The 27,647-nt window shown below is 44.7% G+C and overlaps 1 protein-coding gene across 5 annotated transcripts in view; it reads right to left on the bottom strand.

Moving 5' to 3' along the window:
• STAT1 (signal transducer and activator of transcription 1) overlaps nt 1-27,647 on the bottom strand; it is a 1,320,138-nt gene that overhangs the window by 374,822 nt on the left and 917,669 nt on the right. For all 5 annotated transcript variants that reach the window (XM_056535944.1, XM_056535945.1, XM_056535942.1 and 2 more), the window contains one exon: nt 17,357-17,492. In XM_056535944.1, the coding sequence (XP_056391919.1) occupies nt 17,357-17,492 (136 nt within the window). The remainder of the gene's footprint in view (nt 1-17,356; nt 17,493-27,647) is intronic.

Raw genomic sequence — 27,647 nt, 5'->3', positions numbered from 1 at the left:
AAACTGTTAAAAAAAATTGAAAATAAGACAAAGTTAATCAAAGTATTGATCTACACATATATTAATAATAGTTTGATATGAGGTATAGAAACAGTGATCTCTGTTTTTAAGTCCAGTACATTCTGACCCGGTAGCTGAACTCAGAGCAAGGCTCAATGAGTGTAAATAATAACACTTGTAACAGTCAATGTGACTGTTCGTAGTGTTCTAGCGCTCATCAGTGAGAGATGCTAAACGCCGATCTCTGTGAAGAGCTAGAAGCCAACAGGCACCTGCGCTAGCGCTGATATAAGCGCAGAGGTCCGTGGTGAAAGACAGCAGCGCTAGCTGAAAATCTACGGGTGCAGCGCTGTGTAACGTGACAATGATTGGCCAATAAAAACAAGTTTATAACATACATAAGGTACATAAATAAAATATGTATCAAATATTAACCCTTTCCTGAGCCTTTCCCAGAAAACAGCTATGAAAAATCTCACTAAAACACAGCAATCATTATCAAATCCGCTCACAAAGGGGGCAGGATCGTGATTCTAGACCGAGCTGCTTATATCGAAGAAGCACTAAGGCTATTGTCAGATATCAAGTTCTACCCCACCCTATCATACAATCCCACCAAAACATACCAAACGGAACTCCAAACCTTGCTGGAAACTAACTACATTAAAGGAGTCTTAACAAAAAATGTCATCTCTATCACTGAACCCAACACACCTCTGTTTTATTATCTTCCAAAAGTACACAAAAATCCCAATAAATCTCCAGGGAGATCCATCATTTCGGGAATAAATTAATTAACCTGCAATCTCTCTCACTACGTCGACATTCTATTTCAAAAATACATTATACAGTTACCTTCATATACCAAAGACACCCCTGACCTCTTAAACTGTATTATCAATATACCTTGGGAGGACAATTTATGCTTTTTAACTATGGACGTGACCCCACTTTATACCATCATAGATCATACCCTTGGTATAGAAGCCATAGCACACTTCTTTAAACAAGACATCCAGATGCCATCACCTCAATGTAGGAGACAAAATAAGGATCCCTGAAGGTTCCAGGGCAATACATCATAAGCAACCTTTAAGGGGTAAACTCCTTGCGAGGACAACCCTTACTAGAAACCCCCCCGTAAAATGTGATACTTTATTACATGCCAATATTAAAATTGTATATATACCCTAAAGACATACACTTAAAATTATCAGCGGTATCAATATGTCAGGGAAGGAGAGGATAGCCTCTCCTGAATACTCTATTACTCTATTGTAAGTGCTGGGTGTAGTATGTTCTGTACATTATTAATGCTACTGATCAACTGCCTATCTGCTGGATAAAATCATTAGCTAGCCCCCCCGACATTTCGCTGAACAAGTCCGCTTTGTCAAGGGCTATGGGGCTAATAACATGCCGGACGTAGTTTATATAACTTCTCATTGTGACAATTTCCTGTGGATCTATTCTCCAATGCTGTCACGTCATGTTCTCATGTATCGCGGGACACTCTGGCCAATCATAGGTTACAGCGTCATGATGTATTACGCCTGCAGAGAAACTGGCCAATCCAATTCTTTGTTATGATAGGTCATGTGCCTGTATTTCCGCCTATCAGTTCTTTTGTTTATCTGTGACGTCAATCACGGCTCGTGTCTCTCACGTAAGAGTGTATATGTATACTCTGCCGTAGTTATAGCAATATCTCCTCGCGGCCATATTGTCCGCGCATGTCATTGGACTTAGTTCAGATTTTTTTAACCTAAGTCCATTGCGCATGTTTTAACACTTGAATAGGGAATATAGTGATCTTAAGCTAGGGTTTTGCTGGTGTGGTGACATAGTTATCTATAATAGAGAGCTGGGGATTATGGTTTTGTTTTACCACTATTTCTCATTAAAAAGCTATTATATATTTAGGTATATGTACATTAGAAAAAGGGGAACAGAACATCACTCTCTGTCTAAGCTTATTCACCACCTAGTTTTCTAAGTTGGTATGTTCTCTATGGGTCTATGATATACTTAGATATATTCATGTATAAATATTGAGATTAAAGCTATTGGATATGTGTCAAACTATCTATTTAGTTCTTTTGTTATCTCAATATTATTTTCAAATATCTCTGATCTGCTTGATAGGTATAGATAATCTCAGGTAAGTATCGGTTATGATGTTACTTTCCATTTAGGTAATCTATCCCTTAATATTATTCATGATCTTTCTTTACATTTAGGTAGTCTGTCCCATCCCAAAGATGCCACCACCTTAGGTCAGATCTCCCCAGCAAAACACCATCACCTGGATCAACCGGTAATATGATATTGCTTTCTTATATCAAGGTCTATTATATGGAGAATCCCTAAAAAATTGATTAAATGTCCCCAGTAGGGAATTTATGCTTAGTGTAAATTACTTGGACCTAAGTCCTGAGGCTATGTCTATTGCGGGTATTCAATAATAGGCACTTAATATATAGTAACACTTAAAGCGCAACTGTCATGGAAATTATACCCCCCAGACTAATAACATCATAGTATAGATGGTGATACGTGTAATGCAGCTGTACTTTTGGCTGCGGTTTATCACTCTTTATCAGCAGGAAAATTATTTTATCGTGCTGTCAGCAACAGTCGGATAGGCGTGGCTGAGGATCGTAATGCCCCACCTCCGCCACGCCTATCCCCTGTAAGTGAGCGCTGGACCACTGTGTGATTGACACACAGGTCCCCACCCCCCGATGTCCATGATGTGCAGGCCAGCGTGACTCCACTGAGCCTATACATATAATGTGCACCTTTATGATATATGAAATACAGTGCCCGTACTCCTCTTCTTTCTTCTCATGGTGCCGCGCTGCTTCTACTTTCACTATAGGCAGAGAGCTCGCTCCCTGCCTCTAGCATTGCGCAGGCGCACTGAGCTGGTGGCAGACAACGGGAGCGAACTCTGTGCCTGTAGTGAAAGCAGAAGCAGCGCGTCTCCGGCACCATGAGAAGAAAGAAGAGGAGTACGGGCACTGTATTTCATATAACATAAAGGTGCACATTATATGTATAGGCTCAGTGGAGTCACGCCGGCCCGCATATCATGGACATCAGGGGATGGGGACCTGTGTGTCAATCACACAGTGGTCCAGCGCTCACTTACAGGGGATAGGCGTGGCGGAGGCGGGGCATTACGATCCCCAGCCATGCCTATCCGACTGTTGCTGACCGCACAATAAAACTATTTTCCTGCTGATAAAGAGTGATAAACAGCAGCAAAAAGTACAGCTGCATTACACGTATCACCATCTATACTGTCATGTTATTAGTCTGGGGGGTATATTTCCATGACAGTTGAGCTTTCATTATTCAAGGAACGCCGCAAAAGTAAATTCTTCATTAAGGCCTCCTGGAAATTTGCTATTCAGGCGGTAAATCTACCTTGCCTCTTCCTTTAACAATTATTTGGCGACGTTCCCTTTCCTAGGGCCAATCCTAATTTGGCAGAGGCCCCAGAATCTTAATATGTCGGTTTGATTGTTGTGTTTAAATTTTATGTGCCTTGCCAGTGGAGTGTCTACTCCAGTCCTAATTGTACTTATGTGTTTGCTGATCCTCTTACGTAATTCCTGTACAGTTTTTCCTACGTACAGTTTGGGACAGGTACATGTGGCAATGTACACAACGTTTTGGCTACTGCAATTCAAGAATTGTCTGATTGTATATTCCTTATGATCCACTGGGTTAGTGAATTTCTTGATTTTGGGCATATATTTGCACATCGAACAATGGCCACATGGATGAGATCCCATCGGTGGATCAGGGATCCATGTTCCCAAACTTGTGCCTTCTTTATTGCAATTGGTGTGCACTAGTAGGTCGCGAATGTTGGATCCTCTCCGGTAAGTTATGTTAGGTCTTAAACCAATCACTGTTTGTAAATCTGTGTCTACCCTCAATACGTGCCAATGTCGTTTGAGGATTTGCATTATCCTAGATGCATATGCATCATATGTGCCTATGCATCTGATAATCTTATCTTCTACTGGTGATGTTCTTTTAGTTCCAAATAGGTCTGTTCTATCCATAGTTTTTACTTTATTAAATGCTCTCCTCATGTGCTTCTTGGGATAGTCTCTATTAATGAATCTTTGCATTAGATTCACACTCTCTGCCAGAAAGTTATTTTCTTCTGAGCAGTTCCTTTTTGCCCGTAGATATTGCCCGTAGGGTATACTCCGTTTCAAAGTACCAGGATGCCAGCTATTCCAATGCAGGAAGCTGTTGGTAGCTGTGGGCTTCCTGTAGATATCTGTCTGTATCTTCAAGTCACTATCGATGTATATCGTGATGTCCAGAAAATTGATTTTATTACCTCCTACCTCCATGGTATATCTCATCCCTATATCGTTGGAATTCAAATGATCAACCAAATCTCGAAAAAGTGAAGTGTCGCCCTCCCAAAAAATCTAAATATCATCAATATACCTCCCCCAAAATAAAATGTGCTTGGTGAAGTGTTGTAGTGTGTCCCCAAAAACATAAGTGCTCTCCCACCACCCTAAAAATAAATTATCAAAGGATGGTGCACACGTGGTCCCCATAGCTGGGCCCTTCACCTGTTTATAGAAAACGCCCCCAAAAAGGAAAAAACTGTGGGTAAGTACATATTCCAATAGTGTTAAAACAAATTTGTTATGCCTCTCAAAGTGAATGCTACGAGTGCTGAAAAAGGTGCTTACCGTGCTTTCTCAAGCACAACTACTTTGAATTCAATGGGCAAATGTATATACAGCAATGCGGAACAGCTATGGGGACGTGTTTTGCGCCGAGGTTCACAAATCTCTTTATGGGTCTATACTAACACCTATATGTCTATACCAACCCCCTCTTTCATCACTCCGTAACCTACAAGAGATATTTAGACAATATATTCATTATTTGAAATGGTAACAGTGAAGATTTAACCTGTTGGGGACGAAGGGCGTATGCATATGCCCTTGCGTCCTGGTACTTAAGGACGAAGGGCGTATCCATACGCCAGTGGGAATTTCGGTCCCCGCCGTGCGCCGGGCGGGGACCGGGGTGGCTGCTGATATCGATCAGCAGACACCCCGCGCAAATGTCATCAGACCCCCCCCCCCATGTCGGCGATCGGCGCAAATCGCAAGTGAATTCACACTTGCGATTTGCGCCGATTCCGGGTCATTCCTGGTCTATGGTGACCCGGAATATAAGGGGAATCGCGGTTGTCTAAGACACCTACGATTGCCCTGAAGGGATAGGAGTGAGGTGGCAGAGGTGCCACCCCTCCTATCCCTGCTATTGGTGGTCTAGACGCGACCAACAATAGCATATCGGGGGCGGGGGGGGTTTACTTTCGTTTTCCCCGTCCTGCCCACCCACAATAGGCGGGGCAGGACGGGGGAACCGAATGGGACCGGCACCGAAGAACCGGCAGAAGAAGACGGCTCCTTGGATCCTACGGAAGCCGGTAAGTTGCCTAGCAACATCTGGAGGGCTACAGTGGTCTCTAACCTGTAGCCCTCCAGATGTTGCAAAACTACAACTCCCAGCATGCCCAGACAGCTGTTTGCTGTTTAGGCATGCTGGAATATGTAGTTTTGCAACAGCTGGAGGACTGCAGTTTGAGACCAGTATACAGTGGTCTCTAAACTGTATCCCTCCAGATCTTGAAAAACTACAACTCCTAGCATGCCCAAACAGCTCTTTGCTGTCTGGGCATGCTGGGATTTGTAGTTTGGCAACAACTGGAGGGTCAGTTTGGAGATCACTGTCCAGTGGTCTATAAACTGTAGCCCTCCAGATGTTGCAAAACTGCAAATCCCAGCATGCCCAAACAGCAAACAGTAGTTTCGTAACTCCAGCTGTTGCCAAACTACAACTCCCAGCACGTACTGACAGACCGTGCATGCTGGGAATTGTACTTTTGCAACAGCTGGAGGCACACTGGTTGGAAAATACTAAGTTAGGTAACAGAACCTAACTTAAGGTTTTCCAACCAGTGTGCCTCCAGCTGTTGCAAAAGTACAACTCCCAGCATGTACGGTCTGTCAGAACATGCTGGGAGATGTAGTTTTGCAACAGCTGGAGGCACACTGGTTGGAAAATATTGAGTTAGGTAACAGAACATAACTGAAGGTTTTCCAACCAGTGTGCATCCAGCTGTTTCAAAAGTACAACTTCTCAGTCAGTACATGCTGGGAGTTGTAATTTTGCCCCCCCCCCCCCCCCCCCCCATGTGAACGTACAGGGTACATTTACTTTGGCAGGTTTACAGTAAGTTTCCTGCTTGAAGTTTTTCGCCGCAGCGCAAACTCATAGCGGGAAACTCACCGTAAAACGCCAGTGCGAATGTACCCTAAAAACACTACACTAACATAAAATGAAGGGTAAAACACTACATATACACCCCTTACACTGTCCCCCCCCCCCCAATAAAAATCAAAAACTTATTGTATGGCAGTGTTTCCAAAACTCAGCCTCCAGCTGTTGCAAAACAACAACTCCCAGCATTTCTGGACAGCCACTGACTGTCCAGGCATGCTGGGAGTTTAGCAACAGCTGGAGGCACCCTGTTTGGGAGTCACTGGTGTAGAATACCCCTATGTCCACCCCTATGCAATCCGTAATGTAGTCCTCAAATGCGCATGGTGCTCTCTCAATTCAGAGCCCTGTCGTATTTCAAGGAAACAGTTTAGGGCCACATATGGTGTATCTCCGTACTCGGGAGAAATTGCACTACAAATTTTGGGGGGCTTTATCTCCTTTTACCCCTTATGAAAAGGAAAAGTTGGGGGCTACACCAGCCTGTTAGTGCAAAAAAAAAAAAAAAAATTAACACTAACATGCTGGTGTTACCCCATACTTTTTATTTTCACAAGCAGGTAAAATGTTCTGCGGACCCACAACAAGGTAAAGGAGTGAAAGCGCACCATGCACATTTGAGGCCTAAATTGGTGATTTGCAAAGGGGTGGCTGATTTTACAGCGGTTCTGACATAAATGCAAAAACATAAATACCCACATGTGACCCCATTTTGGAAACTACACCCCTCACGGAACGTGACAAGGGGTAGAGTGAGCCTTAACACCCCACAGGTGTTTGACGAATTTTCATTAAATTTGGATAGGAAGATGTAAAAAAAAAAGTTTTCACTAAAGTGCTGGTGTTACCCTAAATTTTTCATTTTCACAAGGGAAAATAGGAAAAAAGCCCCCAAAATTATCTAGCCCCATTTCTTCTGAGTAAGAACATAACCCATATGTGGATGTAAAGTGCTCTGCAGGCGAACTACAATGCTGAGAAGAGAAGGAGCACCATTAGGGTTTTGAAGAGAAAATGTGTCCGGAATTGAAGGCCACGTGTGTTTACAAAGCTCCCATAGTGCCAGAACAATGGACCCCCCCACATGTGACCCCATTTTTAAACTACACCCCTCATGCAATGTATTAAGGGGTACAGTGAGCATTTACGCCCCACAGGTGTCTGACAGATTTTTGGAACAGTGGTCCGTGAAATTAAATTTTTTTATTTTTCATTTGCACAGCCCACTGTTCCAAAGATCTGTCAAACACCAGTGGGGTGTAAATACTCACTGCACCCCTTATTAAATTCTGTGAGGGGTGTAGATTCCAAAATGGGGTCACATGTGGGGGGGGGGGGGCACTGTTCTGGCACCACGGGGGCTTTGTAAACGCACATGGCCCTCACTACCATTCCAAACGAATTATCTTTCCAAAAGCTCAATGGTGCTCCTTCTCTTCTGAGCATTGTAGTGCGCAAGCAGAGCATTTTACGTCAGAACATGGGGTATTTCCATACTCAGAAGAGATGGGGTTACAAATTTTGGGGGGCATTTTCTCCCATTACTTTTTGTAAAAATTGTAAATTTTGGGGAAAAACTGCACTTTAGTGAAAAAATATTTTTTTTCATTTACACATCCGATTTTAACGAAAAGTCGTCAAACACCTGTGAGGTGTTAAGGCTCACTGGACCCCTTGTTACGTGCCTTGAGGGGTGTAGTTTCCAAAATAGTATGCCATGTGGGGTTTTCTGCTGTTCTGGCACCAGAGGGGCTTTCTAAATTTGACATGCCCCCCAAAAACAATTTCCGCAAAATTCACTCTCCAAAATCCCATTGTTGCTCCTTCACTTCTGAGCCCTCTACTGCGCCCGCCGAACACTTGACATGCACATATGAGGTATTTACTTAATCGAGAGAAATTGAGTTACAAATTTTGGGGGTCTTTTTCTCCTATTAACACTTGTAAAAATTCAAAAACTGGGTCTACAAGAACATACGAGTGTAAAAAATGAAGATTTTGAATTTTCTCCTTCACTTTGCTGCTATTCCTGTGAAACACCTAAAGGGTTAACAAACTTACTGAATGTCATTTTGGATACTTTGAGTGGTGCAGTTTTTATAATTGGGTCATTTGTGGGGTATTTCTAATTTGAAGGCCCTTCAAATCCACTTCAAAACAGAACTGGTCCCCAAAAAATTCCGATTTAGAAAATTTTGTGAAAAATTGGAAAATTGCTGCTGAACTTTGAAGCCCTCTGATGTCTTTCAAAAGTAAAAACATGTCAACTTTATGATGGAACATAAAGTAGACATATTGTATATGTGAATAAATATATAATTTATTTGGAATGTCTATTTTCCTTACAAGCAGAGAGCTTCAAAGTTAGAAAAATGCAAAATTTTAAAAATTTTCATCACATTTTTGAATTTTTCACCAGTATTGACGAAAATTTACCACTACCATAAAGTAGAATATGTCACGAAAAAACTGTCACGGAATCAAATTTGTAAGTAAAAGCATCCCAGATTTATTAATGCTTAAAGTGACAGTGGTCAGATTTGCAAAAAATGCTCCCGTCCTTAGGGTCATAATGGGCTTCGTCCCCAAGGGGTTAAAGGGGTTCTCCGGTGCTCACACATCTTATCCCCTATCCAAAGGATGCCTGATCGCGGGAGTCCTGCCGCTGGGGACCCCTGGGATCATGCACGCGGCACCCCGTTTGTAATCAGTCCCTGGGGCGTGTTCGCTCTGGGTCTGATTACCGCCGACCACAAGGCCGGCGGCGTGTGACGTCATGCCTCCGTCCCCGTGTGACGTCACACTCCGCCCCTCAATGCAAGCCTATGGGAGGGGGCGTGATTGCTGTCACGCCCCCTCCTGTAGGCTTGCATTGAGGGGCAGAGCGTGACGTCACACGGGGGCGTAGGCGTGGCGTCACATGCCGCCGGCCTTGTGGTCATCGGTAATCAGACCCGGAGCGAACACGCTCCGGGGACGGATTACAAACGGGGTGCCGCGTGCATGATCCCGGGAGTCCCCAGTGGCGGGACTCCCGCAATCAGGCATCTTATCCCCTATCATTTGAATAGGGGATAAGATGTGTAAGCACCGGAGAACCCCTTTAAGTACATTTGTTGATAACCTTAACCAAAATTTCTGGAGCCTGGACATTACTCACACCACAAGTTGGTTACAACCTAAACCTGTACCGAATGACGTCAGAAAAGAATTTCCGTGCAATTTTACAACAACGTACACTGCTGACAATAAAGCCATCTGGACCATAATCCAGAAACACTGGAACACACTGCTGGATCCCTTTCTGAAAGCTATTCTTCCCCCCAAACCCCAGATCACTTTCAGAAAAGGCCGCTCTCTCAAAAACCACCTGGCACCCAGCAGACTTAAAGGTGTACTCCGCTGTTAGACATCTTATCCCCTATACAAAGGATGAGATGTCTAATCGTGGGGGGCCCACTGCTGGGGACCCCCCCTGCAGCAGCCCAGTACCTCAGGAGCTAAGTTTTCACCGAGGCTGATGACGGGCGGTGCAGGGGATGGGGCATTGTGACGTCATGCCCCGCCCCTCGATACAAGTCTATGGGAGGGGGCATGATGCCCCTTCTATAGACTTGCATTGATGGGGTGGAAGTGATGTCACGAGGGAGTGGGGCCGCGACGTCACGATGCCCCGTCCCCTGCACCGCCCATCAGTCTCGCAGAAAACTTAGCTCCGGGCTGCTGAGGTACTAGGCTGCTGCAGGGGGAATCGCGGGGGATAGGGGATGAGTTAAAATGCAACTTCTACAGAATTTTGTGCAACAACCAAAGAAAACACATAGGGAGCTTAAGGCCAAACAAGAGAGTAGCAACAGGTTCCTGCTTGGTGCTTGACATTTTCAGGGTGGTGAAAACCACTGGCCAAGAAGAGCACAATAGGCAGTGCCCTAAAACACTGTGAAATAAAATTCCCCCTCCAACACCATTTGTGATCCTGGAGCAACAATGATACAGCACTGGAGTGGTACAGCAGTATACAAGCTATATTGCTATAGTAATCTTTTACTTTACCAATAAAAGTTAAGTTTAACACATATATGGCATTATAAAAATAACCAACTTTAAAATTAAAACAACAATCAATAAACTGTACTTTACATAAACATTTTACCGAAATATAATGTCATGTATGGGCCGGGAAAAGGTGAAGTCCTGCACTCGCCCCAGTGGAGTACCAAGGGGGGGGGGCGGCGCACCCGGGTGCCACTCTCAAGTGGGGTGCCAGAGGCGGACTGACCCGCCGCTGCTGAGGTCCGGGACACTTAGATCCCCAGCAGTAAGCGCTACCTTCTCCTGTATGCGCGATACACGCACATACAGGAGTAAGCGCTACCTTCTCCTGTATGCGCGATACACGCACATACAGAAGAAGGCGTCCCCTCTGTGTGAGCCGCATCTGCAGCTACACAGAGGAGATGTGACCCCCGCCCCCACGCAGCACGCAGTACAGGCGCCGGTGATGTCACTCATCGGCGCCTGTACTGTGGAGGGGAGAAGACGCGGGCCCTGCAGCTGAGGAGATCGCTGCGTGGGATATCAGGTGAGCATTTACCTATGGGGAAGGGAAGGGGGGGGGGTGAGGGAGAGGGGGGGGGGGGTTACTCTACATATACCTAGAGGGAGGGAGGGTGCTCGGCATTTACCTATAGAGAAGGGGGGGGAGGGAGGGGGGTGCTCTGCATTTAACTATAGGGAAGGGGGAGAGAGGGGGGGGGTGCTCTGCATTTACCTATAGGGAAGGGGGGGAGAGGGAGGGGGTGCTCTGCATTTACCTATAGGGAAGGGGGGTGCTTTGCATTTACCTATAGGGAAGGGGGAGAGGGGGGTGCTCTGCATTTACCTATAGCGAAGAGGGGGAGTTTGCTCTGCATTTACCTATAGGGAAGGGGAAGAGAGGGGGGGTTCTCTGCATTCACCTATAGGGAAGGGGGTGCTCTGCATTTACCTATAGGGAAGGGGGGGAGAGGGAGGGGGGTGCTCTGCATTTACCTATAGGGAAGGGGGGAGAGGGGGGGTGCTCTGCATTTACCTATAGGGAAGGGGGAGGGGGGTGCTTTGCATTTACCTATAGGGAAGGGGGGAGAGGGGAGTGGGGGTGCTCTGAATTTACCTATAGGGAAGGGGGAAAGAGGGGGGGGTGCTCTGCATTCACCTATAGGGAATTACAAGTAATTCAATTTTTTTTTCATATCTCTTGCAAAACAACTTTTAAAAAAATGAGAGACCAGACAAAACATCAGGAGAAGATGCAAAAGCATATGGAGACATATAGGCGCATGGAGCACGAAAACAAGAAGAAAATGGAGGAGATTGAGGAGATAATCATTAAGTTATCTTAGATTTATTTATTTTTGGTTGTTGTTATAGTTGATTTTAGGATTTATTAAAAAATTATTCTTTAGAAAAAACGTGTGGTCTCCTTTTTAATTATTATTTTTGTTGTTTATAACTGCTGAATAAAAATTTCCATGTAGGCTTTTCGTAGGGAGGGGTTAACAACAATGGTCTAATTGGTCTGCCTGAGTCACCTGACCTTGATAGACTTACAGAACACTTGACTTATAAATTAAACATCATTTTAAAAGTAGAACACTACTTTTGCACACAAGTTAAGGTATTAAAAGACAAATTAAAAACACGAGAAAAATAACAGGGGGCCCTGGGGTTACTCTGCAAGAGAGGACCCCAAGGACAGATACATAAATAAATAAATAAATAATGAAAATCAAATGTACAGATTTATTTACATAATTTCATGATTATAAATAATAAATTAAACCATGATTAAAAAATGAATAAATTCATCATCAAATTACTATATCAAGCCATTCGACCATGATTATAAAATAAATAAAGTCATATATATATATATACACACACACACACACACATATAAATAAATATCTAAAAAGTTAAAAAACAACGGATTTAATGGAGGGAGAGCCAAGGAGAGGGAATGAATGACAAGGGACCCTTCAGCGCCCTGAACCGACGGCAGGTCCCACAAAGTCGCCGCCGATCCAGGACTCATTCATCTTGATGAATGTGAATCTGTCCACGGAGTCTGTGGACAGACGGGTCCTCTTGTCCGTGACCACCCCACCTCCCACGCTGAATGTCCGCTCAGATAATACGCTGGAGGGGGGCAAGACAATAACTCCAGCGCATATTGAGCAAGCTCGCGGCAGGTGTCCAATCTGGCAACCCAGTACTACATGGCGGTCGTTGGTGCTCTTACTGTCAGAAGCACCAACGGACCCCATGTAGTCTGCCACCATGCGGGCCAGCCGCTGGTGGTGACTGCTGCTGCTGCTGCTACTGGGTCGCTCAGATTGGAAGAACATCCTAATCTCACTCATTAGGTCCCCTGCTCGGCTGCTGCTTGGTGCAGCCACCTGCTTGGTGAGATGGGCGGGGACAACTGGAGGCCGGGGAGTTGCCTGCTCCAACCGGCTGACGATGCAGGCCTGCAGTTCCTCCATCCGGTGCTGCCTCCGGCTGGCTGGGAGGAACTGCTCCAGTTTCCCCTTGCACCGTGGATCTAAAAGGGTTGCCATTCAAAAATCATCCCACTCCTTGATAGTCTTGATCCGGGGGTCCCTCCTGAGGCATCGCAGCATGTGGGCAGCCATGGGGAAGAGCACAGCCTGCTGTGACTCTTCATGGCTGCCCGGGTCCATGACCTCTAGCTCCTCATGCTGCAGGCGCTGCTGCTCACACTCCGAGATGCCCCACCCCCGGACTATTGGTGCCCCCAACCCCGGCTCTCCCTACTGACCAGGCCCTGACTCCAGGACGTCAGCAGTAACCTCCTCCTCATCCTGGGCCTGGTCTTGGTGGAGCAGTGCTGCCTCCTCCTGCTCCACCAAGGCACTCTCCCCAGCATCGAGCAGGCGATCTAGTGCCCTGTCCAGCAGGAACACTATGGGGAGCACGTCATTGAGGCCGACATGCTCCCCGCTGACCATCTTGGTCGCCTGCTCGAAAGGGGCCAACACATGGCAGACCTGCTGTATCTGCCACCACTCCACATTGGTGATGTACGGGAGGGTTTGTGTTGGCCTGGAAGTGCCTTGCTACAGCAGGTATTCTCTCACCGCCCTTCGCTGCTCCCACAACCTCTCCAGCATGTGGAGGGTGGAGTTCCACCGTGTCACACTGTCGACAATCAGCCTGTGAGGGGGCAGGCTGTTGTCCTGCTGCAACTTGGACAGGGACGCGGCAGCGGTTGGGGAGCGCCTGAAGTGGCTGGCAATCCTCTGTACCCTTAGCACAATGTCACTAAACCCGGGATAGGTGTGCAGGAACTTCTGCACCACAAGGTTGAGGACATGTGCCAGACAGGGCACGTGGGTCAGACTGCCAGCATAGAGGGCGGAGAGTAGGTTGCTGCCGTTGTCACAGACAACTATACCTGCCTGGAGCCTTCGGGGTGTCAGCCACTTCTGGACCTGAGCCTGAAGTGCGGTCAGCACTTCATGTCCAGTGTGTCTCCGGTCCCCTAAACTAACAAGCTGGAGCACGGCCTGACAGCGCACGTGCCCCACACTTGAGTAGCTACGGGGACGCTTGCTGGGAGGCTCAGCAGCTGTGGAGACAGTGGCTTGAGGGAGACCAGCAGTTCTCCCCTGGACACCCCGGGGCGGCACCACAAAATCTCATGCTGCAGATCCCGCCCCGGCGCCTCGGAGGGAAACCCAATGGGCCGTGAAGCTGATGTATCGCCCCTGCCCATGCCTGCTGGTCCAGCCATCCATTGTGAGATGCACCCTGACAGGGATAAATTCTCTACAATGTGCTGGTGTAGGGCAGGGACACCAGTCCTGGCAAAAAAATGGCGGCTGGGGACACGCCATCTGGGTTGGGCCTGCTCCAACATCTGCCTGAAGGGGTTGCTGTCCACGATGTTGAAGGGCAGCAGATGTTGGGCGATAACCCATGCCAGGAGCCCATTGAGGGAACACACACGTGGGTTTCCAGGGGGGAAGGGAGTGGTGCGTTCAAATGCGTCAGTGACAGACGGCTGGTGCCGGACGGCAGTGCAGACACTGAAGAAGAGGGTGCAATGGAGGAAGAGGACTGGCTGCCGGTACCAGTACCTCTACCAGAGGGAGAAGGGGGGCATGAACTAATGGGAACAGGTGAGGGTGTTGCAGGGGCTGCTGTACCCTGCACACTGGCTCCCTGTAACCTCATCCGCTCATACTCCCGCCAGTGGTTGACTCGGAGATGCTGGGTCAGAGCTGTGGTACCCAGCCGAGCCAAACATTTCCCTCTCCTCACCCTGGCACGACAAAGCTGGCAGATGGCTATGGTAGGATTGTCTGCTGCCAGGGTGAAGTAAGCCCAGACAGATGACTTCAGCACCGCCCTCCTATCAGATGGGGTGATGCTGACTTGCACCTGCTCGGGCTCGGTGCGCACAGGTGGAGCTGGCTGCTGCTGCTGCTGACACCTCCTGCTGCCATCACCAGGGGAGACCCTGACACTGGTCTCCCTAATGACCTGGCGCACCGTTTCCCCAGGGTGCCTACTTTCCTTGTCACTGCTGCTGTGAACTGACAAGGGAGGTGGCAACCATGTTGGGTCACCCTCCTCTTCGCCCCCAGATATGTCAGACCCAGGGCAGGTCCTAAAGGCACCGGTGTACTGGTGGTGCTTCTGTGGGGGCTGCTGGGAGTCGGGACCGAGGACTGCTGTGCCCCATAAACTCCCCCACTATTGGAGCCTGAGATGTTAATATCGGGCGGCTTCGCGAGGAAAAAAAATCGCGGATCAGGCGGACTCCCCTTCCACCTGATCCACTTGTAGGGGCACGAGAGCTACCCCGTGCTGGCAGCAACCCAGCACTGGGAGTAACTCCCCTACCCCTGCTGCCACATATGTTGCTCATACTTGATGATGGGGGGGGGGGAACTTTATTGGGGGGGGAATGTGAGAAGATGAATTTGATGTTTTTTTTTTAAAACAAAGACAAGCACGCAGACAAAGACGCAAACACTGATGACTACTGAAAGACTACTCAACTACAATAATTTTTTTTTTTTCCACAAGGACAAAGACGTAGACAAGGACACAGACAGCTACTAAACTAGAGCAACTAAACTACTACAGCTAAAACTTTTTTTTTTTACACTAACTGACGCAGACACGGACGATGACAACATATACTAAACTATATGTAAACTACAACTAACTTTTTTTTTTTTTTTTCACAAAGACAAGGACACAGACAACAACTACTAAACTGGAACTAAAACTAAACTAACAGCTAAAACTAAACTTTTTGTTTTGTTTTGTTTTTTTTTAAGCTAACAGACAGACGCTGACATGGACGATTAAAACAAATACTAAACTAATATAAACTAAACAATAACTCTACTCTAATTTTTTTTTTTTAAACACAAAAAAACACAAACTAAACACACACTAAATTAACCTACCTTAAAGAAATTTACATGTAAACTAACTACACAGAAATCTAACACTAATCTACACTAACCTAGACAAAAAAACTAAAATATGTGCTTTGAAAAATGCAGTTGGGTCTTTTGCTTTGAAAAAAGCAGTTGGGTCTTTTGCTTTGAAAAAAGCAGTTGGGTCTATGGTAGTACTATGAAGCACAAAGCTCAAAGCTCAAAGGATGCTGGAAAATTGACATAAGCACTCCACTCTCAAAACCACCATGTGAATCTGCAAGGAAATACTGCTGGGAGTGATCTTATATACTGGTCGTGCCAGAAAGTTTCTATTGGTTGCTAGGGAGGTTGCTAACCTATGACAACTGTGGTTGCAGAACTCTCATTGGCTCAGAGGCATAAGAAGGGCGAGGAAAATATTCGCGAATATTCGCAATACGAATATTCGCAATACAAATATTCGCATGCACAAACTAATCGCCTCAGATTCTCGCCCCAGGGTCTCTAATCATACCAGCAATGCATTTATCTGTCGATGGAGATCACTATAATGTGATCTGTGTTTAAACAAGTTTGGGCAAAAAAATGAATATTCGTAATGGCGAATATTATTTGCGCTATTATAAATATTTGCGAATTTTCGAATATGCTATATTCGCGACGAATATTCGCATTGCGAATATTCGGGAGCAACACTAGTACTCACTGGTGCCAGAAAGTTAAACACCAGGGAAAAATCTCAGCTCACCTGGGACTTGCGCGGCTACCTCCAGACAGCAGAAGAGCAATGCAAAAAAGGCCAGCAAGTAGAAGCATAAAACTTTACTTTTATTCAGGATTCTTCCATATTAATAAACTTCAGGTGGCAGACAAACATGGACATGTAAAAAATACAAAATACAAAAATATTGCAATATTTTTGTATTTTTTACATGTCCATGTTTGTCTGCCACCTGAAGGTTTTTAATATGGAAGATTCCTGAATAAAAGTCAAGTTTTATGCTTCTACTTGCTGGCCTTTTTTGCATTGTTTTCCTAGATTTGTAAATTACTTCTATTAAAAAATCTTAATCCTTCCTGTACTTATTAGCTGCTGAATACTACAGTGGAAATTTTTTTTCGTTTGAAACACAGAGCTGTCTGCTGATATCATGAGCACAGTGCTCTCTGCTGACATCTCTGTCCATTTTAGAAACTGTCCAGCGTAAAAGGAAATCCCCCATAGCAAACATATGCTGTTCTGGACAGTTCCTAAAATGGACAGTGATGTCAGCAGAGAGCACTGTGCTCGTGATGTCAGCAGACAGCTCTGTGTTTCAAAAAGAAAAGAATTTCCGCTGTAGTATTCAGCAGCTAATAAGTACAAGAAGGATTAAGATTTTTTTATAGAAGTAATTTACAAATCTGTTTAACTTTCTGGCACCAGTTGATTTAAAAAAAAATTTTTAGTTTTTCACCGGAGTACCCCTTTAACACAAGCTAAGCCAGAAGCTAGAAAACTTCAACCCTCGGACCAAACTGAGACAAGTCATTACATATAATAATTACTTTCTTACCTAACAATTTTTCTTTTAACATATTTAGTTGATCTGCATGAAGCCCCCTTTTAGTTACAGAGGAAAACTGCCAGCTTAGCACTTCAGACAATTGTGTCCATCTCGCCGCTGGTGGGTTTAGGAAAAAGGATAAATTCTGCAAAAGAAAAAGAACATTTGAAGATAGATACAGAAATCGCAATAATTGAAATACCCCTCCCCTACCCCATCCCAATTAGAATTTTTGTCTTACATTTCTTCCTCTTAAGACCCAAAACATTTTTATGTGTACTCTATTTTACCATATGATGTATAATGAACCTAGAATAAAATTATTTGTAGGACAGAATTGAAAAAAATTGAATTGCGCACATTTGACAACCCTGGATATGCAAAAAAGAATTAGTAAACTAGTATAGGAGCTATATGTGCTGTGAACTCCTTTACATATTTTAGTAGCTGACTAACAAAATTTGCGCACATTTGACAATCCTGGATATGCAAAAAAGAATTAGTAAACTAGTATAGGAGCTATATGTGCTGTGAACTCCTTTACATATTTTAGTAGCTGACGAACAGTAATGTGCTCACTTTTTGATGTTGCGCTTTGGGCAACAAAGCACCGGTATGTGCGTTGCATATATGTACAGTGCCTTGCATAAGTATTTTTCCCAATTTGCTACTGTTACACAATGGAATTCAAATAGACTTAACCTGTTAACGACCGTGGACATGTATACATGTCCAGGGCGGATGACAATTGCCGCACCTGTATTATACACGTCCATGGATCCTGAAGAACATGGCAGGGTCTCAGCTGTATCGCACTGCATGTAAACTTTGTCCTGGCAGTTTAACCCTTACAGCCCCGGTTAAATACATGAATTAATAAAAAAATAATAATAATAATAATTATAATAAAAATACATGAAGGGTAGGGTCACATGGAACGCATCCAGAGCATTTTTCATGCTGAAGGCAGTAACAAGAGCGAGCTCCATGCTGCAGCTGGGTAGTGTGTCCACTTGTAGCAGTGGATTTCCTGCAGGAAGTGAGGAGTGGATACACTGAGCTACCCAGCCACAGCAGTGAGCTTGCTCTTGTAAGGAAAAGAAGAATCAGCCAGCTCACCGCCTTGAGAACATCGGAGAACCAAGCACTCTGTTGTGGGTCCTGGAAGCACAGGATAGATGGCCAAGCCATTTCTCGTAAAAGAGCAGGATTAATAGACAAACATGGTGTCCAGCTACCAGTGCAAAGAATATATTAAAAGTCCCAAATTTTTACAAACATCTTAAAAAATTCAAAAAGGCAAACATAAAGGATATAAAAAGTCACAGAAACTGATGTGTTTTGATCCAATAGGTTCTTAGTCATGCGCTTAATTAAGATCCAATTAGTTCAAAATGCGTCTGCGTTTATGTGACTTTTTTATATCCTTTATGTTTGCCTTTTTGAAGTTTTTAAGATGATTACATTTTGGACTTTTGATATATTTTTTTGCACTGGGAGATGGACACCACGTTTGTCTATTTATCCAGCTCACTCTTGTGACTGCTGGCAGGGCATCCGCAGCGTAAAATATGCTGTGGATGCGCTCCGTGTGACCCTAGCCTTATTAAATATTATTTCACAAAGGCCGTGTTTATACTGTGTTTCTGCAGCATGTTAGAGGTATCCGTCAGCATCACGTCAAAAAAGAAGTGGTGCTGACATATACTGTCAAAGCCTCATTCATTTCCGTGGCCCGAACAAAGTCACCTAGTGGCTCTGTTAGGACTGCTTCCCACTAGTGTACACTAATTTAGCACCACATACACAACAGTGTAGTCTGCTGTGCTATTTTGTCCCACCATATTAGAGTATACTAGCAGAAAGTGGACCTAACAGAGTCACTAGGTGAAGCCATTCGTTCCACCAAAACAAATTAGATTGCGACAGTATACATTGGCTTTCCTACACCTCTTACCTACTGTACAAATGCAGTATGAATGGGGACCATCACCCTCCCTCCCTGGCCCAGCTAAAACATATTTCTTTCTAAGACAGAAATAAATCTTGCGGTCCACATGGGGCCACTTGAGGAGGTGCGCTATGGTTCTGCCAGCTCCGATCCTTTGGAGTGCAGTCTTATTCATATAATGATGCCCTGAAAGCAAAAGGGCATACCTCTCCTTTTGGGTCCTACCAGGCGGTCAGGAAACCAAATATGGCTTAAATGGGGGTACTGCCCAATTCAGGTGCATTTAATCCATTTCAGAAAAAATCTAAATAAATTATTTGTGAAAAAAAGCTAATTTCTATTTTTTTCCACTGACTTTAAAATAATTCCAACCACACAATAAGGGCTTAACATAATCACTACTGCCCTCGGTAAATACTTTAGGGGGTATAGTTTCAAAAATGGGGTTATTTCTATGGGTGAGGTATTGTTCTGACAGCTTGAATGCATTGCAAGCAAGAAGTGTGCGCTCCTCTCCTTTTGGGTCCCACCATGTGGCCAAGCAACCAAATATGGCCTAAGCATGGGTACTGCCCAACATGGGACAAGCAGCCTAATAAAATTTGGGGTGCATTTCATTCATTTCAGAAGCTATTTAAAAAAAAATGTATCACACAAATGATGCAGATATGAAAAAAAGGCTAATTTAAAAATGATACACTGACTTGTGCTAATACCATTAACACAAAAAGGCCACAAAGAACGCACTACTAACTCATGTGCAGCGCAAAAAGAGAAACACAGCCGCACATCCACCATTTGTAATATGATCTACATGCTTCTCAGCATAATTTCAAAAACTAACAGGTTGTTAGCATACATTTTGATCAAAAAGTACAAGCCCACTCGCCACTTCAAGGCCACCTCGTTAGAGTGGGTCTTTAACCCCTTAAGGACCAGGCCATTTTACACCTTAAGGACCAGAGCGTTTTTTGCAAATCTGACCACTGTCCCTTTAAACATTAATAACTCTGGAATGCTTTTAGTTATCATTCTGATTCTGAGATTGTTTTTTCGTGACATATTCTACTTTAACTTAGTGGTAAAATTTTATGGTTAACTTGCATCCTTTCTTGGTGAAAAATCCCAAAATTTGATGAAAAAAATGAAAATTTTGCATTTTTCTAACTTTGAAGCTCTCTGCTTGTAAGGAAAATGGATATTCAAAATATATTTTTTGGGGTTCACATATACAATATGTCTACTTTGTGTTTGCATCATAAAATTAATGTTTTTACTTTTGGAAGACACCAGAGGGCTTCAAAGTTCAGCAGCAATTTTGAAATTTTTCACAAAATTTTCAAACTCACTATTTTTCAGGGACCAGTTCAGTTTTGAAGTGGATTTGAAGGGTTTTCATATTAGAAATACCCCATAAAAGACCCAATTATAAAAACTACACCCCCCAAAGTATTCAAAATGACATTCAGTAAGTGTATTAACCCTTTAGGGGTTTCACAGGAATAGCAGCAAAGTGAAGGAGAAAATTCTAAATCTTCATTTTTTACACTCGCATGTTCTTGTAGACCCAATTTTTGAATTTTTGCAAGGGGTAAAAAGGAGAAAATTTTTACTTGTATTTGAAACCCAATTTCTCTCGAGTAAGGACATATCTCATATGTCTATGTAAAGTGTTCGGCGGGCGCAGTAGAGGGCTCAGAAGGGAAGGAGCGACAAATGGTTTTTGGGGGGCATGTCACCTTTAGGAAGCCCCTATGGTGCCAGGACAGCAAAAAAAAAAACACATGGCATACCATTTTGGAAACTAGACCCCTCGGGGAACGTAACAAGGGGTAAAGTGAACCATAATACCCCACAGGTGATTCACGACTTTTGCATATGTAAAAAAGAAAAAAAAAATTTTACCTAAAATGTTCCCAAAAATTTTACATTTTTAAAAAGGGTAATAGCAGAAAATACCCCCCAAAATTTGAAGCTCAATTTCTCCCGATACAGAAAACACCCCATATGGGGGTGAAAATTGCTCTGCTGGCGCACTACAGGTCTCAGAAGAGAAGGAGTCACATTTGGCTTTTTGAAAGCAAATTTTGCTCTGGGGGCATGCCGCATTTAGGAAGCCCCTATGGTGCCAGAAGAGCCAAAAAAAAAACACATGGCATACCATTTTGGAAACTAGACCCCTCGGGGAACGTAACAAGGGGTAATGTGAACCTTAATACCCTACAGGTGTTTCACGACTTTTGCATATGTAAAAAACATTTTTTTTTAACCTAAATTGCTTGGTTTCCCAAAATGTTTACATTTTTAAAAAGGGTAATAGCAAAAAATACCCCCCAAAATTTGAAGCCCAATTTCTCCCGATTCAGAAAACACCCCATATGGGGGTGAAAAGTGCTCTGCTGGCGCACTACAGGTTTCAGAAGAGAAGGAGTCACATTTGGCTTTTTGAAAGCAAATTTTGCTCTGGGGGCATGCCGCATTTAGGAAGCCCCTATGGTGCCAGAACAGCAAAAAAAAAAAAAAACACATGGCATACCATTTTGGAAACTAGACCCCTCGAGGAACGTAACAAGGGGTAATGTGAACCTTTATACCCCACAGGTATTTCACGACTTTTGTATATGTAAAAAAAATAATTTTTTTTTTTACCTAAAATGCTTGTTTTCCCAAAAATTTTACATTTTTAAAAAGGGTAATAGCAGAAAATACCCCCCAAAATTTGTAACACAATTTCTCCCGAGTACAGCGATACCCCATATGTGACCCTAAACTGCTGCCTTGAAATACGACAGGGCTCCAAAGTGAGAGCGTCATGCGCATTTGAGGCCTACATTAGGGACTTGCATAGGGGTGGACATAGGGGAATTCTACGCCAGTGATTCCCAAACAGGGTGCCTCCAGCTGTTGTAAAACTCTCAGCATGCCTAGACAGTCAACAGCTGTCCGGCAATACTGGGAGTAGTTGTTTTACAACAGCTGGAGGCTCCGTTTTGGAAACAGTGGCGTACCAGACGTTTTTCATTTTTATTGGGGAGGTATATGTAGTGTTTTTTACTTTTTATTTTATTTTGTGTTAGTGTAGTGTAGTGTAGTGTTTTTAGGGTACAGTCACACGGGCAGGGGTTCACAGTAGTTTCTCGCTGGCAGTTTGAGCTGCGGCAGAAAATTTGCCGCAGCTCAAACTTGCAGCCGGATACTTACTGTAAACCTCCGCCCCTGTGCCTTCAGCTGTTGCAAAAGCTACAACCCCCAGCATGTACGGACAGCGGAAGGGCATGCTGGGTCTTGTAGTTATGCAACAGCTGGAGGCATACTACTTTGGCTGGGGATGCTGGGGATTGTAGTTATGCAACAGCTGGAGACACACTGGTTTGCTACTTAGCTCAGTGTGCCTTCAGCTGTTGCAAAACTACAACTCTCAGCAGTCACCGACAGCCAACGGGCATGCTGGGAGTTGTAGTTATGCAACCAGCAGATGCACCACTACAACTCCCAGCATGCACTTTAGCTGATTGTGCAAGCTGGGAGTTGTAGTTATACAACAGCTTAAGGTACACTTTTCCATAGAAAAAATGTGCCTCCAGCTGTTGCAAAACTATAAGTCCCAGCATGCCCATAAGGGAATGCTGGGAGATGTGGTGGTCTGCCTCCTGCTGTTGCATAACTACAGCTCCCAGCATGCCCTTTTTGCATGCTGGGAGCTGTTGCTAAGCAACAGCAGGAGGTTGTCACTCACCTCCTACTGCTGCTGCTCCACGCCGCCGCACAGGTCAGTCCCTCGCCACCGACGTTGCTCCTGGGGCACCGATCCCAACAGGGACGCCGGGGATCGGGTCCCCAGCACCCGGGGTCTTCTTCCCGCACCCGCTCACGTCCTCCAGAAGAGGGGCGGAGCGGGTTGCGGGAGTGACACCCGCAGCAGGTGCCCTGATTGGTCGGCCGACGAATCAGGGCGATCGTGAGGTGGCACCAGTGCCACCTCACCCCTGCTAACTATGGCTGTTCGCGGCCGTCTCTGACGTCACTGGAGACCCGATTGACCTGGAATCCGCCGCAGATCGCTGGACTGAATTGTCCAGCAATCTGCGGCCATCGCCGACATGGGGGGTCATCATGACCCCCCTGGGCGATATGCCCCGATGCCTGCTGAACGATTTCAGCAGGCATTGGGCACCGGCTCCGCTCCAGATGGCTGCGGGGGGCCGGTAAAGCACATGACGTTCTCATACGTCATGTGTCCTTAAGGACTCGGAAATGGAGACGTATGAGAACGTCATGTGTCCTTAAGGGGTTAACCTGACACTGGCATAGCGCCCAGCAGCGACCTCTGCCTCCGAGACCCCATGCCCAATGGGGGGAGCGACCCAGTGGCCAGGCAGCCCCACTACTGCCCAACCAAACCCCTGGCTCTGGGCCACTCCACCCCACAAACAAAGCATCACAGAAACAATGCCAGCCACAGAGAACCACACCAGTATGAAACCTACCATGTGCTCACTGCCAGAGGGCTGGGAGAATGGTAGGAGGAAACCCTTATGCAGTTTCCTGCTAATTAAAAACGCATGGGCCAAATGGGCGGAGTGGAGTGTTGGCCATGGAAGAAGGGAGAGACTACAAATGTGCAACACAAAAAGAGAAACCCAGCCGCACATCCACTATTTGTAATATGATTTACATGCTTCTCAGCATAATTTCAAAAACTAACAGGTTGTTATTATACATTTTGATCAAAAAGTACAAGCCCACTCGCCACGTGAAGGCCACCTTGTTAGAGTGGGTCCCTAACCTGACACTGGCATAGCACCCGGCGGCGACCACTGCCTCCGAGACCCACTGCCCAACGGGGGGAGCGATCCAGTGCCCAGGCAGCCCCACTACTGCCTGACCAAGCCCCTGGCTCTGGGCCACTCCACCCCACAGACAAAGCATCACAGAAACAATGGCCACCACAAAGAACCACACCAGTATGAAACCTACCATATGCTCACTGCCAGAGGGCTGGGAGAATGGTAGGAGGAAACCCTTATGCAGTTTCCTGCTAATTAAAAACGTCTGGGCCAAATGGGTGGAGTGGAGTGCTGGCTATGGAGGAAGGGAGAGACTACAAATGTGCAACACAAAAAGAGAAACACAGTTGCACATCCACCATTTGTAATATGATCCACTTGTTTCTCAGCATAATTTCAAAAACTAACAGGTCGTTAGTATACATTTTGATCAAAAAGTACAAGCCCACTTTACAAGCCCACCTCTTTAGAGTGGGTCCCTAACCTGACCCGGCAGTGACCACTGCCTCCGAGAACCTGTGCCCAACAGGGGGAGCGACCCAGTGGCCAGGCAGCCCCTCTACTGCCTGACCAAACCCCTGGCTCTGGGCCACTCCACCCCACAGACAAAGGATCACAGAAACAATGGCCGCCACAGTTCCCGCACTCCACCCATTTGGCCCAGGCATTTTTAATTAGCAGGAAACTGCATAAGGGTTTCCTCCTGCCATTCTCCCAGCCTTCTGGCAGTGAGCACATGGTAGGTTTCATACTGGTGTGGTTCTCTGTGGCAATCATTGTTTCTGTGATGCTTTGTCTGTGGGTTGGAGTGGCCCAGAGCCAGGGGCTTGGTCGGGCAATAGTGGGGCTGCCTGGCCACTGGGTCGCTCCCCCCATTGGGCATGGGGTCTCGGAGGCAGTGGTCGCCGCCGGGCGCTACGCCAGTGTCAGGTTAGGGAACCACTCTAACGAGGTAGCCTTGATGTGGCGAGTGGGCTTGTACTTTTTGATCAAAATGTATACTAATGACCTGTTAGTTTTTGAAATTATGCTGAGAAGCAAGTAGATCAAATTACAAATGGTGGATGTGCAGTTGTGTTTCTCTTTTTGTGTTGCACATTTGTAGTCTCTCCCTTCTTCCATGACCAGCACTCCACCCATTTGGCCCAGGTGTTTTTAATTAGCAGGAAACTGCAAAAGGGTTTCCTCCTACCATTCTCCCAGCCCTCTGGCAGTGAGCACATGGTAGGTTTCATACTGGTGTGGTTCTCTGTGACGGCCATTGTTTCTGTGATGCTTTGTCTGTGGGTGGAGTGGCCCAGAGCCAGGGGCTTGGTTGGGCAGTAGTGGGGCTGCCTGGCCACTGGGTCGCTCCCCCCCGTTGGGCATGGGGTCTCGGAGGCAGTGGTCGCCGCCGGGCGATACGCCAGTGTCAGGTTAGGGACCCACTCTAACGAGGTGGCCTTGCTGTGGCAAGTGGGCTTGTACTTTTTGATCAAAATATATACTAACAACCTGTTAGTTTTTGAAATTAGGCTGAGAAACAAGTGTATGAAATTACAAATGGTGGATGTGCGGCTGTTGCGGCTTCTCTTTTTGTGTTGCACTACTAACCCAAGTGAATACTTTAGGGGGTGTAGTTTTTTTAAAAAAAGGGGTCACTTATGGGGATGCAGTATGGTTCTGCCAGCTTCAATCCTGATGTCCTGAAATCCAAATGGAATTCCTGGTCCCACCATGTGATAAAGAAAGCAAAACCAAGCCTAAGCAGTGGTATTGCCAAACAGGAGACAAGCAGCGTTATAAAACATGGGGCACATTTTCTCCTTTTCAGACGCAATGTACAAAATATATGTCTTACAAATGATGCATTTATGAAAAAAAAAAAGCAAATGTGACTTTGTAACAATTTCACCCACACAAAAAGGACTCAAAGTACTCATTATTGATCTAAGTGAATATGTTAGGGGGTGTAGTTTCCAAAATGGGAAGGTTCTATATGGTTCAGGAGGTTCTATATGGTTCAGCTAGCTAAAATCCTACAGGCATGAAGTGCAGCCTATAATTTATTTGGCATAAATGATGCCCTGAAAGCCAAATGGTGCTCTTCTTCTTCTGGGCCCTGCTTAGGAATGAAATATGGCCTAAGCAGGAGTATTTGCAAGCATTGAACAAACAGCGTAATAAAATATGTGGTGCATTTCTTCCAATATCAGAAGCGATGAGCAAAAAAATATGTCCCACAGATTATGTATTTGTTAAAAAAAAAAAAAAAAGCTAATTAATATTTCTTACACTGACTTTTTACACTGAATAATTCCTGCCTAAAAAATATGGTGCTAAAACACTCACTATACCCCCTAGTGAATAACTTGAGGGGTCTAGTTTTTAAAATGGGGTCATCACGAGGGAGGAGTTCCTATATTCTACCACTTCTAAGTTTCTGCAAACCTTGTATAGCACATAAAAAAAGATGTACTTTTCAAATTTCCAAAATGTTCAAAATTTCAAGTAAAATTGTTAGGCTTCTAATTGATTTAAAATGTTCATAAAAAAATGCTGTTAAAATAAAGCAGACATATGAAAGTATAACTTTCACAAACCATTTGTTCAGTGCGTATCAATTTATGCAACCAATTAGTGTTAAAAAAGCAAAAAAAATTTTTTTTTTTTTTTTAACATTTCATGATTTTTTGCATTGTAAAAAAAATACAAATGATATTGGTTTATTTTTACTATATACATGTAGTACAACTTGTGACAAAAAACAAAGTCAGGGATTGGCAAAACATTACCAGAGTTATTCTGTAATTAAGTCATACATCCCCAATTTGAAAAAAAACAACAGGCTTGGTCTTTAACCCCATAAGGACTGAGCCCTTTTTACCTTAAGGACTGAGGCCTTTTTTGCAATTCTGACCTCTGTCACTTTAGGCATTAATAACTCTGGGATGCTTTTACCGATTGTTTTGATTCCGAGAATGTTTTTTGTGACATATTCTACTTTAACATAGTAGCAAATTTTCGTTGTTACTTGCATCCTTTCTTGGTGAAAAATCCCCAAATTTCATGAAAATTTAGCATTTTTCTAACTTTGAAACTCTCTGCTTGTAAAGAAAATGAATATTCAAAATAAATTATATATTGATTCACAAATACAATGGGGGAGATTTATCAAAGGATTTAGACTGGTTTTTCCTGTCTAAATTTGTCACACAAAAAGTCGCAGTCTAAATATGTGCGACTTTTGCTGTAGAGGATTTTTGGAACATGATGCATGCCAGTCTATTTTAGATGGAAATGCATTGGAAAATGCATTGGTGCTGAATTTATCAAGTGCGACTTTTGTGCGACAAGTCGCATCTGCCCAAAATACGCTGAAATGTCAGACCATGTTGGAGCAGGTCTAAATGCAGTTTAAGCTGTAGACCCTGAAGTCTGAGCACAGAATTTATCAAGGGCTGTGAGACCTTTGATAAATTAGGAGCACGATAGACAGCAGACTACCACATACGCTGGTCTATAAGCATACCCAGAATAGACTAGATTAGTAAATGTCCCCCAATATGTCTACTTTATGTTG

The sequence above is a fragment of the Hyla sarda genome, chromosome 8 (genome assembly GCF_029499605.1).
Source record: "Hyla sarda isolate aHylSar1 chromosome 8, aHylSar1.hap1, whole genome shotgun sequence".
Classification (NCBI taxonomy): domain Eukaryota; kingdom Metazoa; phylum Chordata; class Amphibia; order Anura; family Hylidae; genus Hyla; species Hyla sarda.
The sequence above is the reverse complement of the archived record's forward strand: the minus strand, read 5'-3'. Positions and strand labels throughout refer to the sequence as shown.